This window comes from Atractosteus spatula, chromosome 9 (assembly GCF_055471065.1).
Source record: "Atractosteus spatula isolate fAtrSpa1 chromosome 9, fAtrSpa1.hap1, whole genome shotgun sequence".
Classification (NCBI taxonomy): domain Eukaryota; kingdom Metazoa; phylum Chordata; class Actinopteri; order Semionotiformes; family Lepisosteidae; genus Atractosteus; species Atractosteus spatula.
Window position 1 is genome coordinate 9865019 of NC_142714.1, and position 22108 is coordinate 9887126.

General features: G+C 38.3%; 1 protein-coding gene across 1 annotated transcript; it reads right to left on the minus strand.

Annotated features, from left to right (window-relative positions):
• Positions 1-367: 367 nt before the first annotated feature.
• Positions 368-21911, minus strand: lin52 (lin-52 DREAM MuvB core complex component). Its single transcript, XM_088926087.1, has 6 exons — positions 21814-21911; positions 21224-21298; positions 20601-20638; positions 20329-20395; positions 18851-18934; positions 368-1078 (listed from the first exon to the last, which is right to left on the minus strand). Exons 1-6 carry the CDS (start codon positions 21887-21889, stop codon positions 1023-1025), a joined length of 396 nt encoding a protein of 131 aa, XP_088782213.1. The 5' UTR covers positions 21890-21911; the 3' UTR covers positions 368-1022.
• Between the last annotated feature and the right edge of the window lie 197 nt (positions 21912-22108).

Sequence of the window (22108 nt, forward strand, 5' to 3'; positions counted from 1 at the left end):
TTCTGAGCTAGGGCTTACTATACAGTACGCATAAATGCTCCAAATAAATAATTAAATAATTAATTCCAAAAGAGAACATTAACTACTACTACTTCTACTACTAAGAACTACTTTAAAACAACTCACAGCAATGAACGCGATCTTAAACAAAAAAGATGTTCGTTGGCCATTTCCAAGAAAAAAAGTTTTTTTCATTTTCTGTTGATAGCCCTAGTAGTAGTTCTTATAGCACTCAATTACAAAACCCATTAAAATGCCTGCATTACTCTCCCACAATGGGATGAATTAGCTTCAAACTTGGAACTTCCAGCAGCTTCATGTGAAGGCAAGTAAACATATTATAAAAGGAATTCATACTCAAACTAACAGGTCTCAAAATTATTTTATTCACAAATACAGTTTAACACAGAACTCACTTAAAAGAGACAATAACATGTTAATGCAGAATTGCAACAAGATGAATGGTACAGAAAACAAGACACTTATAAAAAAAAACTCAGAGAGAAAGTCTAAGGAGGGCTACCTTACTAGTGCAAGTACAGAAATGAAACGGATCATCCTGGAGCTGGTTGAAAAAGAAAAAGTTTGAAAGCCGTACTGGATTCAAAACTGTGGGGCTTTAGCTCACTGAAGCTGGTGAGTCTAGAAGCGTGCACTCCTGTGTTTAACCCTGAAGTGTTCCGGGATGCTTGAGTGCCATTTGTGACAATGTAGCTATGCAAGGTGATTGCTCTCCTGTGGCTCCAATTTTGTAGTAATGTCACTGATCAATGAGGGAGAAGTCAGTTTGTTGAAATTAAGTCAGAAGTCTATTTATGAACTGACAAAATGGCTACACATCAATGGCATGTACAAGACTGGCCTGTTCAGCTCACTCCAGGGTGCTATTTTCAGGTGTCCCGTATGTTCATGATGCCGCAGTAAGAGAGCCTGCTGCACACTGTGGAGATGCTCTACAAGTGTTCTTCAGTCTCATCACCAATCACACGTTTGTTTACTGAAGTCCTACTGACCAAAGACGACTACTTCTTGGGTTTTTCCAAAATGTTCAGAAATTTTCCTCTGGTCATTTCTCTGGCTGAAAAACACAAACAAAGGTTATCTCACAATTAGACAATGCAATCACACAAAAAAAAAACAGATTAAAGGTTTCTTCTTCATACAATATGGCCAGCAGCCATATTACCCTGCAACTCACAACTGGCAACCCACTAAAGCTAAGCAGGCGTGAGCCTGGCCAGTACCTGGATGGGAGACCTCAACTAAGGTTGATGCTGGAAGAGGTGTTAGTGAGGCCAGCAGGGGGCATTCACCCTGCAGTCTGTATGGGTCCAAATGCCCCAGTATGGTGAGGCGGACACTATATTGTGAAACAAGGCTCCAACCTTCAGATGAGACATAAAAACAGAGGTTCCGACTCTCCGTGCTCATTAAAAATCCCAGGGTGCTTCTTGGGTGTAACTTCAGCATCCTGGCCAAATTTCCCATTGGCCTTTACCAATCATGGCCTCCTAATAATTCCCGTTTATGAATTGGCTTAATCACTCTGCTCTCCTCCTCACTGATAGCTGATGTGTGGGGAGCGTACTGGTGCACTATGGCTGCCGTCACATCATCCAGGTGGGGCTGCCAATTGGTGGTGGTGGAGGGGATCCCCATTACCTGTAAAGAGCTTGGAGTGGAGTGTCCAGAAAAGTGCTATATAAGTGTAAGGAATTATTATTATTAAACTTTCGATAATCAACAATGTAATAATCATAAAAGCCCCACTTCATCTTGAGGATTAGCCTTTAGGCTTGTCGGTAAGATATTTTGCCATGAATTATCAAAATGTAAGTTCTTTGCTGATAACCTGTCAACAATGTGTGTCCACTGGAGGCACTAAATCTGGGAAATGACCTTAAAGTTGGAGAAGACAATACTCAAATAAGCAATACAGTGAAATCATGATCAAGAGGTGCTATACACTATAAAGCAAAATATAAAGACATCCTCAGTGAGAGGTACACAACTGACAAGTTTCATGAAACAGAAAAAAAATGAATGTGGCTACATTAATGTGAAGGCACTGTACAAAACCTTTCTATATGGCAGAAAGTATGAAAAAATAATCTTGTTTGACAGACAGCAAGGACTACAATTATATTGTTTTCAACGACTAAACACGGCCATCCCATCAGTGTACTGTAAATAAATCCAGACCACAGCAGCTGGTGAGCGTATGCACCAATTTTCAGAGAACGGCCAATCCCCAGGCTGGAGTGGGAAAGCGAAAAGTGAGAAGTGAAATTCGTCTGGAGTGCAGAGGTCAGCAATCCTTCTGTTGCTCAACAAGTGTTACAGAAAGTGTGCACAGCATGCAGGGCCACGGATTGCTGCACGCTTCTTCGGAAAGAGAACACACAGGCCTGGCTAGTCGGCACAGGCGGTCTGAATTCTGCTTCAAACTGCATTACTCAAACTCTTTCTTGCTTGCTGTTATTACTGCTCTTGTAACTTGTAAGGTGCAATGCATAATATTGAATTTAATAATTGTCACCTTGATAAAAGATTCATTTCTTTAAGCAGGGTTTAATTTGAATTTGGATGCCTTAACATTCCTGTAGCTTTCAGGGAGATGAAAGTCTACTTATGACTGTACTGAATTAAAAACAAAAAAGGGGATTTTGTGGACCACCTTGTGACTCGTTAATACGCAACATCTCTTTACAAAGTGTTTTCTCTAGCTTTTAAGTGTTGAAGAGCATATAACCTCACTGCCTGGTAGCAGGGTTTGTGCTGCATCCTTGCCAAGACTGTAGTCTCACAAAGTCAATAGTTGCCTTCATAGAATTCAAATAATTGTAGTTAAAGGACTAAAAAGACTGAAAGACAAATCAGAATTACTGCTTTAACTAAACTCTCTTTGGTTAATCCTCTTTCTTGTACTGTATCACGAAACTATTGTTCTGTTGGCTACCCTTTTTGGTGCAATGTCACTAGTTTACGTCCAATCCAATATGATGCTCAGCCAATCAGGAAACTCGGGGTGATTAAAAATAATTCTATGGCAAAGTTAAACTTTCACATTTTTCCTAAAAAAATAATACACTATGGACTTCAGTAGTGTGTTAAATATCTATTAACCGTATTGGAGCTAGGCAAACCCTACAGAGATTAGGAACAAGGTTGATTCCACACTGAAAAATAGAAAAGAGAAAATGTTTCTACTGTGGAGCATTTTTCAGGTGTCACCACAGTGCAGACCTGTTCTGTCTCTGATCTTTTTTTGCTGGAATAAGGTTCTAAATGGCAAGATTGAAGTGAAATAAAGTATATCTCTGCTCCAGAAAATTTAAGCCAACAGATAATTCAATTTGGTAGAAAAAGCAATGTATTATCCAGTGCTCATCTAATAAAACATAATGCTATAGAGGACATTTTAATAGCCCCAAAGCTGAACAGCAATTATAGAACTACTGTAAGAATTATGCACACTCTAGCACTCACCAATACCTTATAAAATAAGCTACTAAAACACAAAAAAAGCATTGCAACATAACACCACTTAACACAATCGCTAGTGCAAAGCTAAACCAATAGCAATATTCCCCTCAACTTTCATAACTCTTAATGCTCCTCCTTCCCCAGTTTCTCAATGCATTGGCTAATGTACAAATGAAGAACAAGCCTCACACAGAGCAGAAATGAACTTTTCCACAGGCTTTTCATCCTTTTCACCAAGAGATCCAAAAGCATATTTAAAAAAATGAACTCATGCAATCTACTCCCTTTGTTCCACAATTTGCTTGTGGGCCACAAATTTGAAATTGCTTCGAGACTGCTGGTTTGTGAACGCTCCTTTAATATGCGCTCAGAAGTTTATTTCACATTGAAATGAATAAAGATGATCTGGCTATAGTAGAATGTAAGGATTTTTTTTGCAGTTTGTGGGTGATGTTAATGTCAGTGTGCAGGGACAGACTTATTTGGAAGACTTCAAAACTGCTTTCCATTTTCTAGTTTCTCTTTGTTGTTAAGATGGCTTAAGAATAGTGGATATTCAATTTCATTCATAAGAATTAAAAGGTTACTGTATGATAATTGCATAAAATTAATGGCGACGAGATGAAATTTCAAAAGTGCAGCATTCTTACCAACCTATTTTTTTTTTTACATTTTGCAATTGGATGGGCCTGGAAACCTTTGACATAACTCCTACACTGATCTCTGATTTTTTTTTGCAGTAGAAAACTGCAGACAGAAGGCTAAAAATCAGCACTTCAATACACTTTGGTATTGAAGCTCCGCCATAAGCTTTTGCATGACAGATTATTAAAAATCTTCAATCTCTGAATGGCAACAGCCATAGCACCCTTTAAGCAGACAACAATCTACCCCCAAATTCTCGTCATCTGCATTATTTTAGAGCCGCATCAACCTAGAATTAATAAACGGACCCCCCCAATACACCCACCAATCTCTGTAACCCCCTTTCCCCAAGCAGAATTGTTTATTAATGCACACTGCGTATTTAATTTGCAAGACGTCAGACAGGAAGGTAATTTATACAAACATCTGTTCATTTTTGACTTACAAAACAACAACACACACGGCATGCTGATACCACAGTGACAGAGCACGTGTCAGGCTGTCTGGTGGCAGCAAGGGGAGGGAGAGGGGGGGTTGTGGATATATTCTTCTGGATATACATGTGGAACATGCAGGGATCTGGGAAGCTGGGACATCAGATACCAGCAGACAGATGCACAGAAATGAGATATGCTGAACCTGTTGGGGCCTGGCTGGGAGCTGTTCATTCCTCACTCCATCTCATAATATTTTGAAAAATTCTCTTGGAAAATAAAATGGCATGATGCACCTTTCACTTAACCTCCATTTTGGGCCTGGCTTCCATTGTGGGTTTTTCAGTTTTACCCTCACCATGGGAAAGCACAAGGAAAGGTGCCCTGGCTGTGTATTCCTAACCAAGACAAGACACATTTGTGTGGCTGTGACTCCATCTACCTGGCCTCTTGTCACAACTAATCAAGTGACACCAACAGGGAGTATCCAGTGTTTAGTCAATATGCTATGAAACAGGACATACCCCCAGACTTACAAACAAGATCCTGGTCCACTGAAAGACATGCATTACCTGTAAGGACAATTTTCTTGCATTCTTTAAATCACGGCTGAGATTCCATGTGTTGGGCCAGAATTCTCTAGTATTAAAGTTATGCAATACAGATCTATTTTGAGCATCTTTAAAATTCTACTTCCTGACAAGGAAGGGATCAGTGCAGAATTTCAGCAGGCTTAAATTGCTCCATAAAAACAGATCCACTACATGGAACTGATCTATTCCAAGTGGCAGAAACCTTTTAGTTGTAGAGACAGAGATAAATCCAATTTACAACCTGTTTTTCACACACCAGCTTCCACAGCTGATACATGCCAAATATTTGTGCCTGGTTAGACATTCATATTTGGTTAGAAAAAACAAGATAACCAAGATGAGTAGTTTCAATTGCTGTCAAGCAAAATGGATCATTTTAGAGGGGTGCTGTGAAATACAGCCCAAATAATCATGAACAACACAAGCTACATGTAACAATTTTCATTCTAATATCATTTTACAAAAACACAATTGAAATGCTCCATTTTAGAATTGCATGAAAGGCCTCCTCTTATTCGTAACCTTTCAGTGTATATCCAGAATTTCGGGCCTTAGCTGGGATGGACAAAATTATCAGAATCACATTTGCAAATTGCACATGGTTTGATTCACAGCAGAAATAGCAAATTAAAGCTCTGATTATTTTTATACCGCCACACAAAGCCACTTGATCCAAGTCCTAAATATATACCCAACATCTCTGCATGTCTGCGAAAGGGTTACCCATCTTCACTCCCTGAAGCTAATGAAAAAGCACACTGAATTGTAATTTAGATGAGATGAGCCGCTCTGAATAATAATGCTGGAGCAGCACTGTGGCCGTTTCACCTTGAGGTGTCCATCATCAGGTTAAACATGATGCTAATTGGATTCAGATTGATTAATTTCTCTCACTGCTGTCTATTCAAATAACGTTTAACAAAATAATCACAGCTCGTGACACCGAAGCCTAACCTTAAAGGAATGAAACCATCAGAATCAAGAGGTGTGAAATAAATTAGGATGACCCGTAATTACTGCCACGGCGATATAATTTTCATATTAGAAGAAATTACAGCAGGAGACGAAGAATCCAACTTTATTTACTTTTGAAAGTGCTCATTATGTCTTGGGGGAGGGAAGGAAGGGGGTGCAGACTCCACTGAGGCTTGTGCTGAGAAGGGTTACCGCATGACAGCCAAACAGTGCGACAGCCTTTAAGGAATCAACTCAGAAGACCTCATGGCAATCCATGTGGAAACTCATTTTATCTCATTAATGGTAAAACTAAAAAAAAATGCCAGTATTTTTTTTTAATCTAAGATTCTGACTTTTAATTTGGTAATTCTTTTTTCTGAATATGACGAATTTAGACTCAAAGACCTCCATCTACCAATCCATTTTCTAACCGCTTTATCAGATACAGGGTCACGAGGGAACCAGAGCGTATCCCAGCAAGCAATGAGTAGAAGTCAGGATACACCCTGGATGGGACACCAGTCCACTGCAGGTCACACACAAACACAAACATGCACACTGTCACACTAGGGCCGAATCTTCCAGAGGCTGATAAACATACCTCTTATGTATGTATGTCTTTGGAGTATGGGAGACAGCTAGAGCATCTGGAGGAAACCCACACAACAACAGGGAGAGCATTCAAACTCCACACTGATAGCGCCCCAGGAATTGAACCCAGGGCCCCAGCACTCTCAAAGACTTATTCTATCAAATTCAGCTTCACAGACTGCATGTTTTTCTTTATCTAAAAAATGATTAGGAAGTATATAAAGGCACAGATTCAAAGTCCGATTTGCTCACTATTTACAAATCAAGATGATTATTTATAGGTCCTTTATACACTCTATCACAAAAAACTGTATTGAAGGTACTATTTAATACTGGCAATGGAGGGCTTGCAGGTTTTATTCAAAAGTCATTACTTAACAATACAGCAGCCTGGCAGGAGGAATCAGCAAAGTATATTTTATGTAGAAATAATTTTTCCTGCTTATACTAATGCATCACCGATAAATCTTGAAAATATCAGGGCAGAAGCAGGAGCCAAACCTCCCAGCCCTTTACACAACTGCACAGGCTGCTCCTATTGAGCCATCAACACCATGCTATAAACCAATCTTCCAATCCTAGATTTGTCTCACTGATTTTTGCTGACATTCATTAAATAACCCGCAGGCTTCTTAAGGGCCAAGTTGACGAAATTCTTTTCCATCGGCTCCTCTTTCTGCTGCCCCTCTCTGGCGGCTGAGACAATGAAAGACTGCGGCTCTGGTCCGCTGTCTCCCGCGAGACTGCCGGCAATTGCCCTTCTGCTCAGGTCGTTAATTAGTTTTCAATTTATCCTCAATTTCCTCCCGGTATGAAAATAAAATGATTTGCATCGCAAGATCAGATTGAATTCAGAAAATGACCTCCTGCCTCTTTAACAGACATACACACACACGCCCCACACACACACAGACATGCACCGCGCGTGCTGCCAGTAACTCTCTGGGTCTCTAGGAGAATCAGGAGATCAATACTGATTAGGTGGAAGCTGAGATTTGTTTAGTTGATTAGAAAGGTCAATTACAAATTCTGTACTTAGTTAATCAGCAACTTGTTACAGCTACTATCCATATTGACTGACAACTGGATTGCATTAGCCATCATTTTGCTTGCTGTTTATTTCCCATATTTAGTTATTTTACTGTTGCACTGCATCATATTTCTTCTATAACTGACGATACCAGTTTAAAATAATTAATCTTATGGCAACATTTTAACCACCTCTAGGACTGCAAGCTTGGGTATTAGGCAAAAGAGCGTCTGTGCATGGCGAAAAGGTACCGTGTACCACTGAAAAAGCCCATGTACCATTGAAAAATCAAACTTGAAAACAACGGCAGCTTTATCACCTTCTAGCCTGATTTCAACAGATTGCAGAAGCTAAGCAAGGCTGGGCCTCGTCAGTACTGGGGGACCTCCAAGGAAATCTAGGTACTATTTTTGAGGTATCCCCGGTGGGCCAGTATGTTGCACTATTGCCCCACTATGGTGACCAGAGACACTGTGCTGTAGGAGGTGCTGTCCTTCAGATGCGACTTTAGACCAAGGTCCTGAATCCTGTGCATTACAGATCCTGTAGCATTGTTCGGCAGAGTAGGGGTATTTATCCTAGTGTCCTGCCTTAATTGTTCTATGGATTTGTACAATCTGGCCTGAAATTTCCCATGCAATACAACAGGTGAAGAAATTTCTCACATTTCTACCAGATTTGCTGTGTAGTGGGGCTCCTAGCTCATAATGACTGGCATAAAGACAAACTTGAGATGAACTCAGAAGTGTTTGTATAAATGCAATTTTAATATTACAAACATTTCACCCTGAGAAACACGTTTGAAGTATACGTGCATTGTTTTTTCTTTTAGATCAATGGAAAGTGACATTTGATTTTGAATGTATTCTGGAAAAAGGATAGCTAATTTTATAAAGAATTCCTAAAAGAATTGAAACATCAGTGATACAGATGTTAGAGAGTCAAGAAGAAATGAGACAGATGAGTAAAAGGAATGTTTAAAGTTTCAGTCAGCAATTATAAAAAAGTGGAATTGTTGAACTCTGAACTACAGAGTTATTGAAGTTAATAGGTAGAACATTAAAGTTATTAAAACATAAGGGAGCAAAAAAGTAACAAGTACGTTTTATGCTAAATATTTGTATGTGAATTTGTGCGTATGTGGTTGATGAAAGGTAAGTCAAGAAAAGTGCCTGATTTTGAATGAACAAATCTAGATTTTGAACAAGGGGTGAGATGGCAATGACCTGTGTGGCAAGAATGAATCTTTGATTCATGCAATTAGAGACAGAGAAAAGACTATTTGTGAGAGCTATGCATCTACTGTGTTCCCTGTATTTTATCATTGCTGTAGACTGTACAGTATTTATTTGCTGTATTACTGTTTTCATAATACTTTAAACTATATACATACAAATACTAATACAATTATGATTGATTTTAATCAAGGGAGGGGAACAGGAGAGTCTAAGGGGGGTGTTGTGATTTCGGATATACACAAGAACCTAACTACAGTGTTAAATGCGAAAGACTGTTTCTCGTGTCACAATGCCTAACCATGCAGTACTGCAAGTCAGACCTGCAGACCTTACCAGTCACTGAGTGGTGCCACCCAGCTATTCAATGGGATTAACAGAACATATCCTCAGACTGATACAAACTGAAAAGCTCATTTTGCTATTAAAAAACAAAATACAGTGCCTTGCAAATGTTAAAGTGCTAGCACGTATTTTACATTTTATTGCTTGCACTTTGAAGCACCAATTAATGCATATTACTGGTATACAGTATTGACAATCCTATTCACACAAAGCAAAAAAACAAAAAGATAACTTAGTATGAAAGAAAACTGAAAGGTCATGATGGGATAGGTATTCAACCCTTTGCTTTGGCATAAGCAACACATTGAGTTGAATTGGACTCTGTAAGTACAATAACAGTGGTTTTCATTATTTCAGGATAAAACACCTGTTTCTGTGAGGTTCTATGATAACTTACTGAATTTCAAGAAATTAATGAAGACTAAGGAGCTTTCAAAGAAAGACTGGGATAAAGTCACGAGCATCAGTAAATGATACCTCAAACATGTCACAAGACGATCCTGTATGGCAGGGTGGCCAAGAGTGAAGCCACTATTAAAAATAAGCCGTCTACATGTGTTTACAATGAAGCATTTAAGGGATACAGCAAACATGTGGCAAAATGTTTTGTGGTTAGACAAGACAAGATTGGAACTTCTTGGCATAATTGCAAAGTATTACATAAGGCTCAAAATGAGGACAGCACATCTCCCAGTCAAGCATGGTGCTGTCAACATCATGCAATGGGGATGCTTTTTCTCCACAGGGACTGGAAACATTAAATGGAAAGAAAAAAAACTTAGGATTGAGGGAAAAATGGATATAGCAAAGTACAGGTGAATACTAGAGGAAATCCAGTTTTACTCTGCTGAAGACTTAAAAACTGGGACCATAATTTAGCTTTCAACGGGAGAATAATCCAAAGCACAAACCCAGAGCTACACTAGTAAGGCTTAAGAATAAGAATATGGAACATCATAGCAAGGGCATACTTGTACTATGTACCGAACGGAATATAAATTCTTTTAAAGAACACCACACCTGCAAGCATCTAAAATTCATTCTTCGCGTTTTACAAAACACAAAGCAATTGAATCGGAATGAAAAGCTTTATAGTGACCCCTGCTTAAAACAGAAACAAGCACATAAACATCATAAAATCCCCAAAGCCCACATGAGTGATGAGAACATTCCCAAAACCATCCCCGCACTCGGCGTGATGGAAAGGGTGATGATTAGCAAAGGGAAGTGGCTATTTGACCTGCAGTTGCAAATAAGAATTAAGATGGATCCATTTGGCACTGAAGGCAGATGACCACCTAGGTTAACAAGAGTCGTTTTTATCTTGACTGCCCTAATACAGTTTCATTAAGCCACAAACAGACTGTAATCCTACCCCTTTTGCTCCTCTTCAACTGCCACAGTGAGCTATTACAGAGTGTAATCTTTATTTAATGGATTTAACATCCATCCTCTCTGCCACCGTCCCTGGGGACGCCCAGAGCAAAGGGAAGATGACAAGCCCCCCCTCACCACTACCCATTCCACCCCCCCCTTCCACCTGACGCTCATGTTTGTGTTCAAAATTCAATTACCCACTTATTGATACTTCACAGGAATATTTAAGATGCGGACACGAGTTATGATTTCCCAGGGGGGCACTGGTTCCTCTTTATATCTGTGCCCATCTCCCCTTCTCTTACCTCCCCATCTCAGCACATCTGCACTCAACCACATACACTAACATGCACACAAGCACACACACACGCCCCAGTATGGGACCCAGCTCCTAAAGCGTCCTTATTAATAGGCAATCAGTCACAATTCATTCATTATATTGCCCCAAAAGGTTCATACCGTTGCGGTGATTAGCTGAGAAAAAATTCTATGAAATCCTAATTTATTTATGTAAATTATATGTCATTTCAGATCTGCTCAGGATGCATTGGGAAGGACAAAAGGAGCCATGTGCTCAAGTTTCATTCTTTCTCTTCTGTATAAGACCAGTCCTGTTGCAGGGTCACGTGACAGATCACTAATTAATGAAGATTCAAGGTAGTTATTCTGAAATCATTTTCATTTCATTTGCATCCTGGATGCCACTCTGTTAACTTTATTAAGATGAACATAATCCTGAAACAAAAACTCCCATAGCTACTGGCAACAAGATCATTTTCTGATTCAATCTGTTGTGTTTTGTTTTTCTGTACCCATATCCATACAACACAACACAGCAAGCAAAGAAGCAAACAGGCCTAATAAGCTACTAAAGTTTATTGCATATGTGTATGAAATAAAGCAATTTCACTAAGAAATGCGTAATCATTTCGACAGATTATGCAGAGATTCCAGTCCCACAATCACTGTCTGGGGGAATATAGCACTTTAAGCAAGACAGTCTCTCAGTGTTAGCAACAGTCCAGAGGACTGACAGGTTCTTTTCACTCTCCACCAACATATCGCACACAACTACACGGACACTGATCCAATTACTGCCACTTATTTGGTGAAAAACTTCATTAAATCTTGCAAAGTCAAGGCTTTTAAAATATCTGCCCTTCATGTGCTATACTTTTAGAATTACATTTAGAAGTAAAAGTGTATTTATGTTACAAGATAAAATGATTTATTATGTTGCAAGGAAAAAAAGTGTTTAATATTTTTAAAAGCATACAAAAAAGTTACACTAGTGAGAAAACATTGGTGATTATTTACTGCTTTTTGTGTTGCAATAAAGTGGCCGATAGCGGTGTACTCTACTGTTTTCTATTGCAGTCACCCAAATCAGAATTTCAACAAGAAATTCTTTGCACATCTATTTATCATAAATCCTCTGTAATAAAAATGGGGGGAGCCACTCTCTTCGTCATTTTAAGCTTGTCAGTCGCAACACTTCATAATCGTTCATCCTTTCATCATGCGGTCTTGATGGATAGATCCGATCGCATTACCAGGGTAAGGCAAAAATGCAATCATATTCAGCACTACAGTTCTTCTAATAAGACAAAAATTGATCTTCTGAAAACCTCTTCATAGGGCTTCAGCAAATGGGTTCCCATTAAGAACTGTCAAGTCTGACCTTCAGAATTACCTACAGGTACAAAGAGACATTTACCGCTAAGTCATTCTTGCACCATTTAGTGAATGTGGTGGTAAAGAGCAGCGAGACCCAGGTGTTGCGAGACTAGCTTAGCATTTTATCTGTTGTAAATCAGTGCCAGTGAACCTCTGCAGAGTTCAAGTAGTAGTTACCAATCAAGCTTGTTAATGACAGCCAGAGGCCGTCTGTGGACTGAATGCCCAATGTGGTAACCCTGCCCCCTCATCTTTTCCTACTCTAAAGGTACCATTCACACTGTTTAACGCAACCACAATGCCTGTACTAGTGCATTAAAAACTGAGAGCAGGAGAAATTTCTTTAACTCAAAGGGTTGAGGGAGTGGGGAACAAGCTACCCTACCATGCTGCTGAAGCCCATATCCTGGCCAGATGACGGATACGAAACCTCGGATCAATTAGGCACTGCCTACCTAATGGGCTACAGAAGCCATAAAGCCTCCTCCCATTTGTAAATCTTCTTATAATACTTACATATATAGTCAGCAAAAAAAAAAAGCTGAAAACTAAATTTTATTTTGCTTGCAAGAGATTGGTTCACCTTCTTACTATAACTAATCAGAGATCGGTTAGAATCAAAGTTGCGTGTTTTTTACGTTAATAAGAAAAATAAACAAAGCAATATTACATTCTTACATTACTGCTATTTGTAGGCATACAGTCTTTTTTACACTTTACTCAACAGTGGTCGCCAACATTCTGAATAAAATATACGGTCAATCGTTACAGTCAGTCATTTACTTGGTCATAACTATAAAACAAAAAAGCCAGCATGCATCCTGACTGGAGAAACCCTCCTGAAAAACCCGACAAAAGATCAGAACAAATGTCAGTATTTGTCACATCTTCAACTGATCTCTCCGTGACGACTCCTGTCGCCTTTATACACAAATTAGGCAAGACATTATAAGACAAGAGGAGACCATTTATAATCAGCAGGAAAGAAAGAAACCCAAAGGAAACAGTTAAACAAACAACAAGTGCTTTAAAGCCCAAGAACCCTTGGCTCTTCCCAGAGGAACCATCTCAATTCAATTACCATCAATAACGTTAGTTATCAGTCTTGTTTCACGACTCCCCTGTGTACGCAGGCTCTGATGACAATACTTAGCGGCCCGTGCTGGAGCTATTCATTATTAAGCAGGGCTGAGCAGCTGGGGCAGACGCGTGCTCCTTTTCAAGGCGCTGGGCCCGGTGGGACGTGGTGGCAGGTCTCGCCTGCAGAAGCGCCCCCCTGCCCCGGGGACCGCAACAGGCGGCCGCCGAAGACCACAGGGGAGCGGCCACTGCCGCCGGCCCTTTCAGCTCCACCTGCAATTTGTTTCTTTTGCCTTTTTAAAAAACAAAACAAAAAAAAAAACTATTGCTTTCTTTCAATCTCATTGGTCAAAGCTCTGAGCGAAACAGCTACACAAAACCAGAGCCGTAACCATAAAGATGAAAGAAAACAAATACAGCAATAACTCTTTTTGTCTGTGCGGTACACAGCATGATTGTTGCTTTGATTCTTACATTGGTGTTTTGGTCATTTATTTTAAATCTCTTCTTGGACTGCACTATCATACACAGAGTATTACATTTTCTTCATCTGCAAGAATCTATATTTAATGCGGTCTGATGATATTAATTGATAAAGTATGTGTTGCTGTATCTTTGCTTTTATTGTACTGTTCATTGCTTTTGGGGATTGAATGACTGTAGTCATGCAATGTGGTCAATATTTTACCATTTAAAAGTAATGTTGGAATTTAACATTTCACTAATTATTGATATGCTCTAGATGTAGGAGTAACTGCGGTATCGCCACATGAGTATCACAGCTGCTCGTCCAAAAAAAGCCACAACGGAATAGAATTTGCCCTCAACTGTACCCAGAAGAATATCCTGGATGATCCCCTGTAATGGCAGATAGCAATACTGTAATATATGTTATCAGTTCATTAATTAGCAATTCCAAAACATAACACTTTTAGATTAGAGGAGAGGGGAGGGGGAAGGAGCTTAACCCTTCCTACATTACAACCTTGCAAATCCATAGTTTGCATGCAAAAGTGTCTTCCGATTCTATTCATTCAAGCCAGGTCAAATTGTCTGCCTGCCTGTGATGATGCAACCTGGTGATCTGTTTAATCTTAGCTGTTTTACAGACACCCTGTTAGTTTTCTGCATGATTGTGTGCTGGTTATTAGTAATCTGTAGCATTTAATAGGTCCACACGATTAACTGGGCAGTAAATCCTAACTCCACCCTGCTCTGCTTTCCCGTCTAATTTAAAGGCAATAAAAAATGGGTCCCCATAATGAAAAAGTGGCCAAGATTTACAAGGCTTCCCCAGACACCGAGGAAGAGAAGAAAATTAAACTAAGGCACATTATAGATGTGCTATTAAAAATGCAGCATGCCTCTGTAAGAACTAATAATAGCTTCAACAATATTGAAGAGCACCGCATGAAGAGGCCAAAACACAACTGTAATTTTTGATCAGCATTAAAACTTAAACTGCTGTATTTATTTTGCATTATATAGCAATGGTTACCTTTTTTCTAAGAAACCTGAACTTGAAAAACAACAACAAAAAAGAAAATTAATAAACCTCTAGCAATACATCTGTTGTACAATGTAGTTTAAATTGAAATCAGCATACACATTTTTGGAAATGCTGTGTAGGAGCCTGGCCTGGGTTTTCCCATGTGCCTACCCATACTTCCAAACAAGTCCTATGTAGGTCAAAGCCCAATGACATCATCACACTGCTTTTTCACTGAAAGCTCCATATGTCTGTTTACACTAATACATTAAATAATTCCTTCCATCAATTTTTGAATAAAAGTCCTGTAAATCTTAACTTCTATATAATACTATTGCACAGCACATCAGTAAACTACAACCTTATGAAAATTTAATCCCTATGTTAAGACTCAAGTAACAGCAGGGGTTCAGTGAAAGCAGAAAAAGTAAATAGAAGCCACAGAAGCTACTCATAGAGGGTCTATTGTCCATCCAGCTTCAGCACTGCAATGATTTGCTTTAAAGCTTTATGACATCACAGTCCATGCTGAACAATATAGGCTACATAAGCCCCTGTGAAAGGTTTGCACCAGCCTGAGTTATTAAGGAACAGAAGTCAAATGTTATACAATTCCACCTGATGTTATTCAGGTTAATATAAAATGAGAACAGGCTCAACTAGTTTGGAAGAAGGCTGACCTCCAGACATCACAAGTCCAATTCTGTGTCACCTTAATGGCATGTTTGCTTAGAGATCATTATTATGCTTCCCCTCTGCCTCCTCAGCACTGAAGAAAGACTGTAGTTCAAGATCAAGAATCATTTAGATTGGAAAGGTGTCACTTTTAACCAATGTTTGCATTCTAATGTACCTACTTTCACATATTAACATACTATATTAAGTTATAATGGGAGACTGTGTGTTTTTTGGTTGTTTATGCTCGTCTTGAAAACCAGAAGCTTAGATCATCTCCTGATCACAGTCTAAGCACCGAGTCATCTAAAGTTTCTAAAATTATTTTGAAAACCTTAGCTTACAAAATTAATAAACCAAATACATGCTGGCAACACAGAGGTCATTTGTTTGAGATATCACTTTGACTAATAAAAGTGTAAAGGTAGTATATGAATTTTACTGTATAAATTCCTATTGGGGAGCTGCACAGGCCCCAGTTAGCCACAGTCCTAAGCCTGCTGGACTACAGTGATGCCTCCGATTGATACTAAGAAATGAAGACATTGTGAAGTGTAGATTTTTCTCCACCTTTATTCAGGACAGTACTATCTGAAATAGTCAATGAGCAAGCCTCAGTGGACTGGAAGTCCATCTTCATAGTTTGTCTTCTAAATCTTTCCTCCGAGAGGGTACACACTATGACTGTTGCGTGATGCTATGTCCAAATACACAAAAAACATCTGTTCTTCGTTTTGCCAACTCCTTAAATATTTTATTTTTTTGTTATAGAAGTGGTCATTAAAGTAGACTGATATAAATGAAAAGTATTAAACATTTTTCTGTTCAAACTAATATTCTGCAGAGCTGTAATAGTTAAGAAGTTTCTCTCTATTAAACAGTCATTTAATTCCTATTTCACTGGTAAAAGCAAAGCCTTGACAAATCATGTTTGGCATAATCCTTCCTAGAACAACCCTTGTTTAATCATCACATCTTGATGGAATTTTACAAATCTGCACAAAGCTCAGAGTCCACTCCATCTCTAGCTCTCTTGCCTAAAGCACAAAATGCTATTATTAAATTGTGAAACAGCTAACAAAATCATCATTTATTTATTCTTCTTTGAATATTAAACCAAGCCAGGAAGACCATCTTCCCATTTGCTGTGATGCTGAATCTTATACTTATACTTATGAGTTACATGGTGAAAATGTTCTCTTCTAAATATTTTAACTGTATTCCCCATCATAGCATACTATCGAGTCTAAGGAAAGCTTCAATCCACACACATATGTTTTCTGCAGATCCATTAGGCTTTAACACGTTTTCAATTATGTTTTTTAAAAGGAACAAAATGGAATGATATGAAAAAAGGTTTGCGGGCAACATTAAAAGCACTCTATTTAGCTACTATTTTTTCTAGGTTATTACTCTTCTGTAAGCAGCAGGCGAGTTATCTAAGAAGCGTATTACAGCTTGCACAAATATCCCTTAATGGCTATTTGCCATGGCCCATGCTGAGCTGTTTTCTGTTCATATACAAATTCAGAAAATTAAGTACTCATCTTTCTCCTGAAAAAATGGAGCATTTATGACCATAATCCATCCCACGGATTATTATATATAGATGCAGGGAATCTAACATATTAGTGTAGTCAGATTTTAGAAGCCTGCAATATTGAGATTTAAATGCTTAAAATTTGATAAAATGACAAACAGGATTGTAGGCAATTTAATTTCAGAAAATTAAGATCCTATTCTTTTTTTCCCTAAAGTTTTTTGCAGGTAATACATTTTTATAGCTTTTGTGAAAATACTTCCTATTTGATTGCATATTTGTACAGAGGGAATGGCTATCTGCTAAGAGAAACTAAGAGTTGAATTATAACACTGACATGAAAAAGAAAAGCATGAGAAGTACAATCCCCAGCTCCACAAGTTTTATACATCATTTTTGTTTCCATATTTTTTGATCATGTAAATTAATGAAGATGAAACAGAATGAGTTCTTTACCAGTACAGAGATTACTACAGTAGGCTTGAAAGCAGAAAGCATTTCTCCATGTAAAGAGGAACACTCTTTGCTGTGAACGATTGGGCATCAGTCATGCTTTGCAGTCATGGAATTAGGTACTATAGAACTCCATCCCAACGTAACTATCAGTGCTCAAAATAATGACTTCTTTTAGTTTTCCAAGTAAGAGATGTAGTTATCATAAAGTCTTCACTCAAGCTAATACATGTCACTGAATCAGCAATACACAATGTCCTATTTTATCAGAGTAGAGAGACTACAACTTGAAAGCCTATGCTGTGTTGGGCATTACATAGCAAACTGACTCATAAAAAGCAGATGGAGATTAAAACAAATCATGGTCAAATAAGGTTTTTGTCATTATTTTAAGAAAGAGCTTTGTGTATGAATAATAATGGTTACACGCTTGAATAAACCATCCAAATTTTTAACAGTGCAGGGCTAATGCACCCATTACAGCCAGGAACATTTATGACAGGGTAAGATAAATATTACATTCAGGCTCTGAATAAGTTAAATCGCTGGAATCATCCATTTTAAAGTAGGGCAATATCCCTTCTGTCAGCTCTGAATGCTAACATTGTGCACAAGCTCAGCAGAGAGACCCCAACAGACTTGTATTACAAATACGGTGAAAGCTAACAGCACCACCCAGAGGCGATCAGTAGAATGACAAATGGCTTCTGATGAAAACTGAAACTGATTCAATCACTCTTTCTTATTTTATCTTTTCTTTTAAAGGACTACAGTATACTATGTCTTCTGTGGAATATACTGCAGAACGTTACATCAGGCCAATTATTTTGAGGACATAACAGTTGTTTTAAATATGACTATTTGAAGTTATATAGGACTACAAATTATATTTGATTTTACTATGCAGTTTTCTAGCTGCCAATTAAATTCTTTCACCCATTAAAGCATTCCGTTTGAGCATTCAAATACTTTTTATACATATTTTAAAAAAATGTATATACATGCTTTGTAAATTAACAACATGGGTCATCACTGGAAGGGGATGAATAATTCTGCAAGGCACTGTATAATAATTTCTACAACTGGTCAGTCTGAACTGATTTGACAATTCATAAAGGTTTCTCAGATCCAAAATGTGAAATGATCGTTACATTTAATCAAAGATAACAAATAATTCAATGCTTCAGTTCTCATCCTGTGGTGGAAGTACAGTACCAGCTGAAGTATCAAAATGGTCACTTACACTCTTCCAGTCCAAGCTGGTAGGCCAGATTCTGCAGCCCTTTTACTTTCTCCATCAGGTTGGCAGTGGTCAAGCTCCCTAATTCTGCAAGCGAGAAAACACAGAATTCAGACTGTCAGTTCTTTTTTTATGAAAAACCAGAGGCTAAGGTCAAATGTAGTAAATATTAGGAATTAGGCTAGTTTTCCTAAAAATATAATAACAAACAAATAAATGTCATGGGTCCCACCGTATAAGATGCACAGATGAAAAGTGTTTTAAGTTGAGCCATTTTGTTTTGGGAGGGGGAATCAGGGGTTGAGTGAATTAGAAAAAAAACTATAAGGTTGCAAAGAGCTAACAACAAGAGACTGAGATACAATATCTTATCCCTGAGCTATAGATGGTACATGTGAGACAAATATCTTATTACTAATTCTTATGGTTAAATATGCTGAATTAAAAAAAATGATTTCTAATAACTCAAGTGAAATGTCATATTTCATTAGTCTTTGAATTTATGCTGTTAGAATATAATGGAAAAAATGTATTTTGTTTCACGCAAAAATTCACATTGTATTTAATCTACTTTTGGATGGCCTCATGCAAATGAACAGAACACATGATATAGATTATCTAAATCTAGAAGAATAGGTACACTGTACTCTGTACCATCTTTTTATTTCCAGTCTCTAATTTATCTCACATTCATGTTTCACTCCCCAAATCCAATATATTCAAAAGGATGTTTCATTTTATTCCACTGTCCATCTTCCATCTGGTGGCATGGTGATGGGCCCTGGGTTCAATTCAGGACCTGCAGTACTATCTGCATGGAGTTTGTATGTTCTCCTTGTGTTCATGTGGGTTTCCTCCGATGATCCTATTAGGTTAATTTGCTTCTGGGATAATTGGCCCTGGTGTGAGTGTGTGTCTGCCCTGCAAATGACTGGCATCCTGCCCAGAGTGTATCTTGCCTCATGTTATCTGGTGGCTGGCATAGGCTCCCATAACCCTAAATTGGATGGAGCGATTAGAAAATAGATATCTTGTATAATTCTATTCTTCTTTATCGTGACAAAGACAAGTTATGGTCCTTCAGCAATTTAAAATGAGTTGAGAGTGGTTTATATTTCACCCATTTGTTATCCTACACAGAGGTGTGAGAGCTGGAGCCCCACCCAGCAGACACTGAGTTCCCACTGATGGGTTGCCGGTACACTGCAGTACACATACAAAGAGACAACTCAGAGACACAAATGAAACCAGCCGACATGTCTTTGGAAGATGGGAAGAAACAGAAGCACCAAACAAATACCCACTTGATCATGGAGATAAAATGCAAACTCCCCACGGAAGGTATCCCAGCCCAGGTTCGAACCCTGGACAAAAAGGCTATGAGGAAACAGTGCTGACCTCCACGCCCTCACAAGAACAATCATAGCAAGTTCAAAATCAACACTACAGATGGACTACAATTCTCAATGTTACACTGTTACCTTTTAACATCTCAATGTCATCATTCTCCAGTTCAGCCATCCACTTGGGTGGGGAGTTGGTTATTGGCTACAGAAAGAAATGTAAAACAGAACTATAATGGCAAAGCCAATAAAAAAATACAAACAATTCTTCTTGGTTCGATCACTTCAGTGTAAATTGCCATTCCCCCAACTCACTCTCCCGAGAAATAACTACAAAATAAAGTATATAATATGTTCATGAAGGTTTATTATTTATGTGCAAAAGAAACATAGCACAAAAAAACACTTACACTTTTAAAAGAAGCTGCAAATTCTGCTACACCAGGCACTGTAATATAGAAGTTTAAAAAAACAAACTTGATGCACAATGAACCGACATATTCCAAGATAAAGAGGGCAGGGGGTCAGGAGAACAGTACAGGAAAAGTTGACTGCTGATTTCTGAGAGCGTGAAAAAGAAAAGACAAAATTGGAAAGGACAAACCTGACCAGGCAATAGGGTTATACCGTTACTTCAATCTGGCAAGTGCCCTGGGACCTTGTAGTTAAGCATGAATGCTCAATCTGTTATCTCCTCCATAGAAAGGAGATCTACATAATTAAAAATTAACATTGTAGTTTAGCTCAAATAAAAGAGGACTGCAGGACAACTTATCAGATAACCATTTATAATGCTACACCTCAAGCAAGCTAACTGGGTCTTAAATTCACATTATGAAAGCACTCGAAGAGTATTGTATTAGCGAACTGTACGAATTGGAGTCTCCCTAACTCCAGACGGCGTATGTCTCACCCTAGCAACTTGCTACAGTGTGTGACCAATGCAATGTATTGAAAAGTGTGAATAGTATACATGCAAATCATTTTTGTACCAAAGACATTTCGCGCACATGTGAGGGAGGTCAGAACTTACATTGCTCCGGCCACAGATCTGGTGATGCCCGGTCTAACTTTTCAAAGCTCAGCAGAGAGGTCTCCAAGTCATCACCTTGATTACAAAACAACATGCATTACACTTTACATCATAAATATCTACGTGCTTCCTGTAACGAGGTACAATATATGACCTCGATTACAGCAATACAAGTTATAACTAATAAAGAGCTTAAACAGGAAAATAACGTAAACGGAAATAAAACTATTATTTGACAACATAAAATGCAATGCATTATAGCTTCTTTGCCCTTTTACAAGTATGCAGAGTTAGAAGTCCGCTCCTATTCAAAATACACATTTGTGGTTCTCTACACCTATGTAAACCTATCCTATTACGTACGACATAAAATACTTAAATTACTATTTAATTAAAACACGATAGCAAATCGACAGCTATGTTACGAAGCATCTCTGTAGTGGCCACTCAAATTTAAAAAGACAATTCGTAAGAAAATACCTAAGTTTCAAAAATGCGATATTTTGTCTAAACATTTCTTTCGGTGAAACTGCAAAAGCTTTCTAAACCCTTCTTCCATAAAGTCATATAAACCTGAAATTAGAATTTACCTCCACTGGGAGACGCCATTTTCAAAACAACATCACGTGACCAACGGGGCCTGTTTACCGTTGCTGATAAATTCATGCATTTTTTAAATTTATGAATATTTAATTACATACGTAAACTACATTGATAATTTAGTAATCATTACGTTTATTTTTTTTACTTATTTAGTAACTGACAAATAATAAATGTACTCTACTTCGGCGATTAAACATAATGAATGGCATTAGGATAAACCTGTCAAATGGAGGTTTGAATCCTTCACGTTTTGAACACCCAATGAATGTCACCATGACGAGA

Bases quoted from the DNA above. Each gene is read 5' to 3' on its own strand.
- lin52 (XM_088926087.1), bottom strand. From the start codon at position 21,889: ATGAATTTATCAGCAACGGTAAACAGGCCCCGTTGGTCACGTGATGTT. The intron at 20,639-21,223 runs GTAAGTTCTGAC...TCTATATTACAG, and splicing joins AGATCTGTGGCCGGAGCAAT to TGCCTGGTGTAGCAGAATTT. The intron at 18,935-20,328 runs GTAACAGTGTAA...TCTCGCTTGCAG, and splicing joins TGACATTGAGATGTTAAAAG to AATTAGGGAGCTTGACCACT.